This window comes from Stegastes partitus, unplaced genomic scaffold, assembly GCF_000690725.1.
Source record: "Stegastes partitus isolate 25-593 unplaced genomic scaffold, Stegastes_partitus-1.0.2 Scaffold1347, whole genome shotgun sequence".
Lineage (NCBI taxonomy): Eukaryota > Metazoa > Chordata > Actinopteri > Pomacentridae > Stegastes > Stegastes partitus.
Window position 1 is genome coordinate 62408 of NW_007579078.1, and position 13327 is coordinate 75734.

At 40.6% G+C, this 13327-nt stretch overlaps 1 protein-coding gene across 1 annotated transcript in view; it reads right to left on the reverse strand.

The window, feature by feature from the left end:
• The window catches only part of cckbrb (cholecystokinin B receptor b), a 31519-nt gene extending 24130 nt beyond the window's left edge, over positions 1-7389 (reverse strand). Inside the window, exon 1 of the mRNA XM_008298740.1 lies at positions 7227-7389. Within this exon, the coding sequence (XP_008296962.1) occupies positions 7227-7389 (163 nt within the window). The remainder of the gene's footprint in view (positions 1-7226) is intronic.
• Between the last annotated feature and the right edge of the window lie 5938 nt (positions 7390-13327).

Below are 13327 nucleotides of genomic sequence, written 5' to 3' on the forward strand. Positions count from 1 at the left end.
TTCATATCAATGTGGATGTTTTACATTTATTTTACCATAAACTTCTGGCAGTGGACTTGTTTTTTTTTTCCATAATAGTGAAGACGACATCGTCTGGAATGTCATTATATCAGTCACTGAAGTGGTCACATGCAGTAGCGAGGAGAGGCAGCAAACCAGGATAATGTTTGCCCCACCCTTACACTTCAACCCAAAACAAGGGGACCCCAAGGAGCCTCTATTAGCCACAAATTTAGAAATATTACAATGAAAAGCAAATCCATTACTTGTTGATTTGTCATAAAAAATTGGTTGACATGTCAGTCAACAAGAACAGCTCCCTCCTACCTGAACTCTCTCATTCAGGTCTACACTTCCTCCCGCTCACTACGCTCGACCAACAAAAACCACCTGATGCAACCACCACACAGGGCCCGAGGTTGATAGCTAGACTCTTCTCCTCTGTGGTTCCACGCTGGTGGAACGAGCTACCAAACTCAGTTCAATCTGCTGATTCCCTCTCAGTCTTTAAGAAAAGACTGAATACCCAGGTCTTCACTGAACACCTTTGCACTTGACAGCCCAAAAACAAACAACAAAAAACAACGTCCCCAAAAAATAAAAATAAAAATCCTATGACCTCCCACACAGCCTGCTGTTGGCATCAACGTCCCATCACACTTGAATTTGTTCTATAACACTTATCTATGTTGTTTTTCTCCTTGTCTATGTTGTACCTGCTCTCAGATATACGTCGCTTTGGATAAAAGCGTCTGCTAAATGAAATTGTAGAATTGCAGTCTCATGTTGGAGACAACATCAGCTGCAATTTCAAAACCTTTATCATTAATCTTTGGAGAAACAGATGGTATCACTGGAAAAGTTAAGTTCTGCTGTTTGTGAAGTCATAAATTGACATGTATTCGGCTTACACTATTAAATAGCCAGGACTTCTCAAGTTATTCAACCGAGAAGCAGGAGAATAAATTAGTAAAAATATATTTCTTTATAGTTTTACTGTCTTCAGTATGTGCAAAAACATAAAATATATAAAATTGTCATATAATATTAACATATAACTGCATTATATATGCTAGCTATGAATGATTGCATTGCATAGATATCACCATATCTAGATATTAGCATATATATGCTGTGACTAGTTCATGACTAATTCAAACCAGAGTAATGGGTGTGCAGATGGACGCAGACCCGAATGCAGGTTTTAGCCCAATTATGACTCAATGTAAATTCAGAATTTCTTTTCTTGATGAGCAACAATCTTTCGAAACTTCTCGGTGTGTCTTCCAGCAGAATGCAGCTGAGACAGGTGCTTCTCTGTTTCAGCTCGACCGTGTCGTCATCCGTGCCCTCTGACGTTGGTTTGTTTGCACAATTAAAGGCTAATTAGGCAGTACGCTCCAGCCTTCCTCCTTCGTACTCTGAAAAGCAACTAGCACGGTTGGAAAGGTCAACTCAGGCGGTTTTGTTAGATATGTGCGACACCTCACAGCAATAAATATTTCAAGGGCAAATCAGCCGAGAAGGAGTGATGTGAATATGGACTCTGCATTCGTCGGGCACTAATAGAAACCATCAAGACCAGCAAACTTGTTCTTTAAAGAATTTCGGGGGGATTAATTAGCAGAAATGGAAGATAGTGGTTATAATTACAGTTTCATCTAAATCGGAGCAGGTCCTGTTCCAAAGGACTTGCCAGTTACCACTAAATCACACACACTTCAAGTTCACATGGTGAGCTTGTTAGCAAACAGTTGCTACATTTATACATCCAATAATTCCAAAGCAACACTGTCACTGATTTCAAGTTTTTTGGCATCTGTATAAAACTTTCACTTCTTTAAACTCTATTTTTTTATTTTTTTATTTTGTGGCCTCCACTAACTCCAGAAGGAAATGTCTGCTTTCTAAATGATCCTGGACTGTGTGTTCACCGGCTTGTCACTAACTCCGTCTCTCTGCTGTTTGGGTGTTGAGCAAACAGTGTACCGTGGGTTTTAGAGCTTTTTCATTAAACAGCTGCCTGCTGCTGAGCCATGAGTGTTGAACCAAAACGGCAAAGTTTCAGACTGGACAACTAAACAATGAGCAGAGGGAGCTACAAATTTGTGGAAATAGGTTGTTTCATAACTGCAAGCATCTCAATCATTTGAAACGTTGGTATTATAATAATAATAATGTGTTATTGTAGAGGCAAATAGTTGGATTATACAAAAGCAACTAGTGGCTGCTTTAAGAACAACAAGAAAAAAGGATGACTCAATCAGAATTTTTTTTTTAATTAAAAAAACATAAAAGAAAAGTTAATGAATGAAAATTGCAGATGACATCTCCAGACAAGGTTTAGTGCTGCTATGATTCATATTTTTATATTCCTAATAGATGAAGTAGCTACATGTACTGTGAAAAAGGTTGTTTGTGGGAAAGAACCAATCATCACTTTTCATCTCGCCTCGAAGGTTCAGCTGAGTGTGTCTTTGGGAAACAGTTATTAACTAAAAACCTCTAATAAACCCACTGTACACTTCTTGCTCAGCACCTAATCACAGACAGACAGACAGAAGATAACGGCTTAACAATACGGCAGCAAAAATCTGAATAATTACTGAGGAAGGAGTGAGGAGCAAATGAGAAATTACCTGATAATGAGTCATTCCAAAATAATAACAACAGATGGGGAGATATATTTATGAATGGTGACGTGGTGATTAGCCCATAAATATCTGTGAGATGTAACAACGGCCACTACGTTGGACTAATTTATCTCCATCTGTGGCAGACTACCGGGAGACAAATCACTTATCCTGGTGAGCAACTCGACAAGAAGTTCAAACTGGCAGATTTACTGATTTTACACTGGCAAGATATGAGAAAATAGGAAAATAATAATAATAAATCACTGTTTTGTGGTTAAAACATATCCTGTTATATGATAAACAAGTTGGAGAACGACATGAGGTATAAACACAGTTTTTCATAAGCTTGGGATTTCTCGTAAGCCACTGTGGGATTCTTTTGAAAATATTCAAATTATTAACTCACTCTGAAGTTGCTGAACCTCGCTGGATATGATTTAAACCCCTGTATAAATATAGGAATATCATATGATATGATAAATGACTATAGGGGACTATATCAAAAATGCATTTGTTGATGACATTTCTAGCCAATATATTGCTTGCTTCAGCGAAGCATGTTGTAAAGCCTTTTTTATCCTTTCCCCCTGTAGCTTCTTCATTTTGTTGTCAAAATCTGTGCACCCCTTAGGTCATGTAATCAGATTGGTTTTTTTATATATATGCCACAGGATTGGTTAAATAAGCCTCTCGAGAAGCCAAATACAAATTGGTGATAATGTTCCTCCACCGATTTGTGTCAAACTATTCTTTTAAACTATGATGAGGTTTATGATATCAGCTGCTGAGCAGCTGGTGCAGGGGCAGCCCACACAGCTAATTCTTAATCACTCCTTACTTTTCAGTCTCACATCCTCAGCACTGTTTCTGCGAGTGTACTCCGAAATGAAATCAGAGTTGCTCTGCTGCAGGATACTGAAACCAGCACACATTATTTGGCAAACGTTTGTTTGTACTCAGCTCCAGCTATTATTTGGAGTACTGTTTTCAGTTGAAAGAGCCAAATGACAGAAGGGAAGCCCTGAAGCAAAGCCACGTCTGACCAGTGACTCTGGCACACAGTCTGATCTCTGTGTACAGACACTGGGAGCATGTCAGCAGGTTGCAGGACAAAATGACTTTGTGCCACTTCTGCAGGGTTGGTAATTCTCTACAATAGTCTTGCTGATACTGTTTTAAGTTGCATAAAATGTACGCCTTATTAGGATTCACCTGCACATATTTCTGCATTGTAACGGAATTTGGGTAAATCACATAATGTTTGCTGTGGACTGTCTTGTGTGTGCACTTAGTACACATCTTACAATAAAGAAGAAACATGCAAATGAAAACTGCATTAAAGCTTTTCCACCTCCTGCATAGCATCATACCTGAAACATCACTACTATTATGTTACAATAGAATAGAATGGAATTCTTCATTGGGGGAAATTTACAAGCAACATTACTGTTGGTGGAAAATTTGCAAACAGATTCTGCATTAACACAGCAAGTGAAAAGTTAGCTGTACTGGCCTATTATTAGATATGAAGTCAAATTGTGATTGAATTAATGATGAGGTACGTATTCATCCATGAATATTTAAGCTTTCATCTGTTTGTCTCATTCAGTGGCTACACAAAACTTTCTAATGATTATGAATTAACCCGACACCCCCCACCGCCCTCTAATACATATGCATTGTGTGTCACTTCCCACCCCGGCTGGTGCCTCATGTCTCTCCACCTACCAGAGCAAAGCCGGCTAGGCTCCTGTAAGACCTAGGTATTGGTAAATGTCACAGCTACTGGCTAATCCAGCATGGTAAATGTCATCTAAGCCCTGTCACTAAGCCAACAGCACCCCAGAACAGTTGATGGAGGCAACGAACGGAACCGCTCTCTGTTGGCTGACAGACTGCAACAAGCAATCCGCACCGGACCGCAAAACATGTTTGTTGCTCAGCCCGCGGTGCAGGCATGTATTAAACACCTCAAATCTCAGCAGGCAGGGGAAGACGAGGGCGCGCGAGAGCTGGAGACGGTGAAAAACGCACAATTGCGAAGAGCGCCGAGGGGAGTGATGACAAGGTAATGGGAAATGAAAAGAAGAGGGGTGTTTCCATGCTTTCTATTTGTCTATTAGATGCATTTTGTCACAAATAAACAGATTTTTGAAAACAGATTGAAAAAGCTGCTGCGCTCCTGGCAGTGACTGATAAGCTCTGTTATGTTGCCTGTCATCGTCGTCCTCTCCAAAGTAATGACCACAAGCTGTTGTATGATAAATGACACCACAATCAACTAGTATTCTAGATAAGACATAAACCGTTTTAGTCGCTCTTCTAACGTGTAGTGAGTCAACTGTTTCTTTGTATGGTAACCAAAGCGTGACGAGCGACTACAGTCGACAACAGGGGCATTAAACTATGTACCATGAAGCTCCTGAGACTCTGCAGGTGTTGTGTTCCAAATCGGAGACGTCTGGGCTGCATGTAGTGTGAAAACATTTCCAAAGGTGTGGTTGAGCGATTTATTTCCTCCCAGAGCTGGGGAAGGTCTCTTCCTGTGTTTTCAGATGCATTCGCTCCCCTTTATTGGCTGTGTCAGTATCCATGGTGAAATTCTCACAAGGCAATGACGCATTTAAAGACTGACATATTTTAGAGGTATCAATAACACACTGGGTGTATTTTTGAAGCAGTGAGGGTACCACAGGGACTTTGAGCTGCACTTCCATTAAAATTCACCTAAAATGACGCAAAGCATATTACGTTCTGTCTCTTTTTTGTTTTTTTACACTCTGTGTTGCAGTTTTCACTTTGGCAAGTCTCTGTTTTGTGTCTATACCCTCACTTGGCTTCTGTGTTGCTTTCATTCTCTTTAGCTTGCTACTCTTATTACGCCAGGGCAGAATTCTTGTATGCAAAAGGCTTCTTGGCAAACATGAGTCAGAGTTTTTCTCCTGATTAGAAAGAAATGTCATCCGGAGAGGAAGAAATAATTTGAGAAATCCCTGCAGACTATACCACGGTAAGGCCGTGGCACACGCTTTGAAGTTTCTGGTCTGCAGAAAAATGAGTGTCGCCCAGTGGGAATGCGTTTGTGACACAACTCAATCTACGCTGTAATCACAGAGACAGTGTGATGGACAGAGAGAGAGGATATGAGTGAGCGCGATGGAGAAGTAATCAATTCTGTGAGTGACGGAGCGAGTAATGACAGCGACGGCGGCTGTATCGGGTCAGATGTCGTTGTTTGCTCTCTTTAGATTATGATCTTAGATGGGTGCGGAGTCAGGTTAGAGGATTCAGTGGGAACATGGAAAGGAAATGAAAGCCTGATTGGGAAGGAGTGACACAAAGTAAGTTAGTGTGCTGCATAAAAATGGATTAAGCTGCAAGTCTCACCAGACTGGAGGCACCTTGGTCTTGTCAGATGTGTTCTCAGTGGGTTTGTAATTTGCAGTGTGCTGATTTAGCTCAGTGTAATCACCACGCTTATGCCTGGTTGGTCCAAATGACTTATTAGTGGCAGGTGTAGAATAAGTCAGGTAATGATGGGAGTGACTGAGGGGGAGCGAGCTTTGGATTTATTACAGCGTGTGCGCAGTGTGTTGAAAAAAATCCCCCTCATATTAAAGGTGTTCAATCTCTGCAGTGTCTTTCACTCACATGGAGCACACGCACCTCATCAACACATGGAAACACTGGCAAACAGCTCTTAAGTGGTGAAGTCGGGTAGAAATAGCAAGTGCTGATTGATAATGCAGCAGGTGGGACTGAGAGGAAACGAGCGATGACGCACTTTGGTGCCATTCCTTATTTACAAGCTCAAGTCAAGTGAAGACATTCTTATTAATAATAATCACCCCAAATCATAAATTAACCTCAAGGGGTTTTATAGTCTGTAGGTTGGAAGAACGCACTCTATTATTAGACATCAAATTTGGATAGAGTGCTTTGAAAATATGGAAACAGCAGGATGGAGCAGCATGACCATGAGGCACAGTCTAGATATGACTTTTTTTTATGAATAAATCCCCTGTGTGGCCAGGATTAGTGTGACTCTGTGTGTGTGTGTGTGTGTGTGTGTGTGTGTGCTCTCTGATCCCTATTTCACTGTAACTCAGTTGATTTTACATTAAAGCTTTTTTTTTATGGCTCAACATATGGTAGCATAGTTCCAGTGACATTAGGTTGTAAAGTCTTTTCTGCCCTCACAGAGACTGAAAAGGAACCAAATCCAGCTGTTTTATTTGTCAATTTTCAACATTATGCTAAGTTATTCATATTTATTCACAAATGTTAACTGCACCATGAGTTTTTATGTTGCAAGCAACAAGTTACACACAACATCCTCTCATCTTTAGCTACTTCAGGGGCCAGAAAACGATAAATAATCACTTCTTTTTTTCCACTGAACTTCGAATTTATACATCATAAGCACTTTCAGTCCAAAATAAACTGGATGAGGCAACATTAAACTGAATGTGAACATTTCAAAGTTCTTTTATGACGCACCTTCCAAACACCACAATGCTTCTCTACAAACAGAACTAAAACCAAAATGTGGTGACAAAGTGATGATGAGGTGTCTGTGTGTCCGCTCACCTCTTTGCCTTACACGCTGAGGAATGAAGACTGTGGACGCGTTGCCGCAGGCGATGCTTGACGTCTCCAAGCTCCCGTTACCGGCTCCGTTGTGAAGCGCATCAGCCTGCGCTCCGACGCACTCTGGGTTCAGAGATGTCTCATTTGGCGCGTAGAGATCCATGATTTTTCTTTTTTCTTTCTTCTTTTCTCTTTTTGTAATTATTTAATGATTGCAATGTGAGCTACTGCGGTCTAATGTTGCAAAAAGTTCGAATCAACCTTCTGTCAGTTGTCGCCTAAGCCTCTGAAGTAGTAAAATAACTGGACTCTGCATCCACAGTCCATCACACTTGCTGAATGAGGTTGTCGCTTCCCAATTTGCAAAACGAGAGAGTGAGAGAAAAAAAAACGTAGTTTGCTTTTCTTTTGTTTGTTTTCTTTTAGGTTACTGTAAGTGTTCCACTTGGCATCAGGCGTTAATCAAGGTTTGTTGCGCGCGCGGAGAGAGAAGGCGCGCTGCGCGCTGCTGCGCTTTTCCTAAATAAACCGAATGGAGAGCGCGAGTGAGCGCAGAGAGTGGAGGACTAAAGTCATATAGGGTGTGTGGTTTACGTGTGGGAGAGAGAGATGGAGAGGAGTGGACTGTTGTGGTCGCCACCAGACATATTCATGCGTAAACCATGAATAAAATATAAACATATAACTCATACCACACGTATCTTTACGCACAGATTTGCCTCTTCAATTACAAATTCTCATGAGGCAGCTTAATTGTTTTCCTCGATTATAGAGAAAGAAAGAAAAGCTAGATAAACCACAAAATGAAAAAAAAAAAAAGATTAGTAAATTTTCATCATCATAATGAGCAGCACTGTGCCAACTGACTGGTTTTCTGAGAAACAGGCACCACTATCTGGCACATTTTATCACATAAGTCCAAGTAATCCTGTCATATCTACAAAAGTGACAAGTCTATCACGCTTATATATCTCTTTCATTCTACGGAATTTATTGCAAAAACTGCGGGGTAATTTTAAAAGAGAGAGAGAGAGAGAGAGAACAGTCAGAAAAATAGGATGCACTGTGTCCAGGCTCTGTGGTTATTTTTGCAGTCATCAGTTCTACTTGTCTGCAACATCGGTTTGGAGTCTGACAGTGCGGCTTGCCAATTTAATTAGAGGCAGGAACGTTTCCAGCTTATTTAAGCACTGAAGATCTGATGCCCCTTAAGTGTGACTAAAAGCCACTGTAGCGGTTTTACAGGCGCACCGCCGCCCTCGTGTGGTCTGTGAGTCCACATCCTCAGAGGACTCCTCAGAGCTGTGTGGGTGAATCAGGGTCTGGGCTGTACGTACAGTGTGAATCTTCTACGTCAGTCATCCTCCTTGTCTTAATCAAAATCATCATTATTATCCAACCCCTCTTCCTCTTGAAGACACTAATTAGATCTTGTGATATTAAAATGTTTTGCAATGGTTCTTCCACAACCTTATTTTAAATTTTCTTGCCATGCCGCTTGCCCCAGTGGCTGTGGTTGTGATTTTATCATTTGATTAGCCACCTAACTGCTCACTCTGAATCATTTTATGGATGGTTTGGGCTTCTCTGTGTTAGCATCTATTTCCAACCAGCAGTCAAAATTGGCTTATTTTAACAAAACACGAAAAAACTGTGAATAAGCTGAAACCTTAAGTGGATGTAACAAAAATTCTTGTAACAGTCATTTGCTTTTTGGAAGGGACGAACTAATATGCTGTCCTAATTTTAGGATTTTGGAAGACACTGACCTGCTCTGACCTTTAGAGGACTCTAGAGGAGAAGTATTCTAAACAGCCTCTGGTCTACACCCACCAAGTCCAGTCAGCACTGGTAGCACAACTAAAGACTCAGTAAAGCCTGTCCTTCATCCTATACTGTTAGAAATGAATGCAAAATTACTGTAATCTCTCTGGTGTCTTGTACAACCTAAAGACCCGAGGAAATAGATATACTCTATGAGGTAATATAGAGAAATAAATGCAGAACCTGATTTTTTTTCTGATTAAATTCCATCTTGAAATGATTAAAATGCTTCATTATGCTGAAGGACACTGTATTTGCGGCTGTGCTATCAAGGCTTGGAGAGTCGAAATTATTCTGATTATGAAAAATTTCTTCCTGTCATCATCAGTAATTTCATCAAGGCTTTACATAGACCAGACTGTCCCGCTCCATCATTACGCTGTACCCAGCCGGGGACACACTAACAGGCCTTTTGTGGTGCCACGGGCCTGGACGGGTAACATGCTTGTTTTTCCTCAAAGGAAATAGAGGGACTGTCTCTTCTGTGTCACCTGTACATTTGGGAGGTTAGGATGTCACTGCTCTCTGAGACGTGTTATTGCTGCAGAGAGCATCTGGCTGGTCTCTGAACGCTCAAATGACTGCCAGAGGAGGAAAACAAAACAAACCCAAAAAAAAAAAAGAGGCGGGGGGACCATTACTTCAAGCAGCCCATCTCTAATTTTTCTCCCGGTCTAATTAGCTGGCTCGGCAGGTCATGTGCAGAGCCACTTACCCCAGATAAACAAGACCTGTGAGGATGCCAATCAGGGTGAAGAGAAAGACTAGGGCTCCCCGTCGAGTGTAGTAATCGCAGACTGGCATGACGTGTTGATTGCTGATGCTTCACTGCTGATGAAGACGGGTTGGAGGTAATAGCTTCAGGGGTGGCACTTTACGGCTCACGTCTGCATCCTCTGCTGAGGCAACGTATGCATACTTTGCTGCCGTTTCTGTAAACACCACTGAGATTACGTCCCTGATCAAATAAACAACTGTAGCTGTGAAGGATTCATCAATACAGGCAGCCAGCATCACGGAAAGACATTAACGTCTTCTTCTTTTTTTTTTGTTTCTGGCAAACACATGGTGATGGCTGAAGGTAATGGATAGGGAATGCATCCGTGCTAAGCTGAGCTGAAGAGGATTTCTGTCTCCTTCCACTCGGCTCTCCTCTGGTTGTGGTTCCGGGACCCCTGGGATCGATTGTTCAAACACAGCTCTGAGCCATATGTGTGGATGCAGGGTTGGAGATGTGTGTGTGTGTGTGTGTGTGTGTGTGTGTGTGTGTTTTAATGGGAAAGCACCAACCCATCAGCGGTGATAAGTGCCTGGTCTGGGGGTACATACACCTCTATCTGGTATCTGAGTGTTTGGGCCTGTGTGGTACATTTACTGTCAAAGTAAACAGTCAGAGGCAGATTTTGTGCTTTTTGTGCGCATCTATCAGCTCTAGCTACTTTACAGATTGTGATTTGACATTAAAATCTTCTTATAAAACTCAAAATCAGTTGTTCTGTTCATCGCACAAGAGGTCAGAGGTAATAAATACACACAGTTTGCTTAAAGGTAAGTGCTGCACACTAATATTTAATGAGATGGATTTTGCATTGTTTGTGTCACCAATTCTATACATACAGCAAAAGCCTGGGCCGATGCGATACGCTTTTCTGCAAACTGTTGAAGGGCGGTAATGGATGTCCATACATCTTTCCACCAACAGTTATGCATATCTGTCGATATACATTAGTGTCGGCGGTGGTAATGTGCTGTAAAAGGTAGCAGTGTGCCAAAAAAGAGGGGAAAGAAAAATAGCGGGGGCAACTAATGCAAGTTCAAAGCATCGACTAAAAGGATTTGCAAGTAGCAGATGGTTGTCAGGTCTCGCAGATGATTTAGTAAAGTTGTAAAATGCAAATGTAACCGTGTATTTAACATACAGGTTCCTTCAAGGACAGTTTGAAGGTACTCTGTTATGAGGCAACTGGCACATAAAGTTGAGTAAAATGGTGATACTTACCATTTTTTGAGGGTCATTATCTCAGAGGCTGTTTGTGTTATCTTCATGAAATTGGGTTGGGTTGGGTTCTATTGTTAATTATGTATGTTTTATGGGTGTTGAAAGATGATCTCGGGTGTTAATATTTCCTTACATTACATAGTTGTAATGTGGGACTTAAACATCTCCAGCATAGGGGAAATGTGTTCTCAAAGTTGAAGTCTATCCATTATCCATTATCTATACACAGCTTAATCCTCAGTAGGCTCTGGGGGTGCTGGAGCCTATCCCAGCTGACTTAGGGTGAAAGCAGGGGACACCCTGGACAGGTCACCAGTCTATCACAGGACTACACTTAGAGACAGACAACCAAGCACACTCACATTCACACCTACAGACAATTTAGAATCATCAATTAACCTCAACATGTTTTTGGACTGTGTGGGAGGAAGCCGGAGAACCCAGAGAGAACCCACGCTGCACGGGGAGAACATGCAAACTCCACACAGAAAGATCCCGGGTGTCCTCCCTGGGATGCGAACCAGCGACCTTCTTGCTGCGAGGCAACAGTGCTAACCACCGCTCCACCTAAGTCTGCTGGGATAGGCTCAAATTTTTGTCATTTTGTGTCAAATCTTTTGTTCAGTTCATATTTACAGCAGTCGGCTGTTGTTGTTTTGAAGCTCAAAAAAGTATCAAATTCTGCAGTTTTAATTTGTATTTTGGAAAAATTAGTACATGATTGTCAGAACTTGATTGTATTTTTATCGTAATTTGTTAGTGTTTCGAAACTACAATTATCAAAGTGGCACTTTACATCCAAGTCTTTCCACACTTAGTTAAGATATGTAGTGAAGACTTTAAGGTGTATAAAGTCATTAAGAGAAAAAAAGAAACAAAAACTGAGTGAAATTCCTTGTGTGGGTTCAACTAAAGCTGATCCTGACAGAAAAAAAGTGGTATTTTTACTTTTCCTTCTTTTTTATTTATACTTAAATGAGATAATGCGTTAACTGTCAATCTTGCCAAGCAACAAAAACCACTGCATCTTTACAATATGAACATTACATGAAACATCTTGATAAGAGAACATTATTTGGTAGCTGGGAGAGTTCAAGGTTTGGCTTCTTGTAGGTGAGTCTTCTTATCTCAGTCACATCTTATTTGTAAATGTCTATTCAATGGTAAAATAACTTCGCAAAATAAAAAAATAAAAAATAAAACAAAATAAAAACATTAGAAATGCTTATGACTGAGTGAAAGTAAATACTTAATAGTCTCTCCAGAGAGAGAGAGAAAGTAAAGATAATATCAGAACTGAATCAAAGTGTAATCATTAAACTGAGCCATTCAGCAGCAAAAAATCTCCTTCTAGACATCAGCACAGTAATGAGTTAACTTTCATAGTTTGAAGACTTATTTTTGCTTTGCGTTGGGTTTTGTCACCTTTGTCCCATCCTGGGGACATTATAAGGCTTTTATAACCGCTGGACCCTCCCATACTAACAGACTACAGTAACCATAAACCTGGAGGATTAATCTACACCCGAGATTAACATGAACTCTCTGAACCGTTTAGATCCAACTGTGCTAACAAAAAAAAAGAAACATTTCTTTTATATCTTCTTTAGTAGAAAGTTATCCAAGCAGACTTTTATTTCATTACGTTGCACTGCATTGACATGAAAACTGTAGTTTGTGGGAGCTCTAAGAAGGCAGCGAGGTAAAACTTTAACCTGTGGGGACATTAATGTGCAAACTGTGGAGGCTGCTTCTTAGGGGGGAAAAAAAAGAGTTCATTCACTGAGCTCTGTTTATTTTATATCAGCAGGCTTTGACCAGATGTAACACTGACACAAGTGAGTGAGCTGTTCTCCCTGTTTTGGATGACCTGTTGGTTAGTTTGTACATTATGTTCCAAAGAGACAATTAAGCTCCACGTTTAGGAGAAATAACATCACGCAGAGTCGAGTTTGCATTTTGTTTTTACTGATTTGTTTTGCTGTGGATGTTGAGGTACATTTAAATTGTTTAGAAATTGTTGCAAATACCGAAAAATGGGGAAAATTCAACAGCACAACTTACTACAATCTCTGAAATCACTATTTAAATGAAACGTCATTTATCTTCATAACCTCACTGAAGCCATTTAAGTAACATTTGAACAATATAATTTCCTGGCAGGTAATGTTTATTACAGGACTTTTGAAATAGACTGGATCAGAGTGCACAGGTTTCAAAATACAAGACACAGAACACAAATGAGGTACTGTATAAAGTGATTTTTAGGATGATCTTT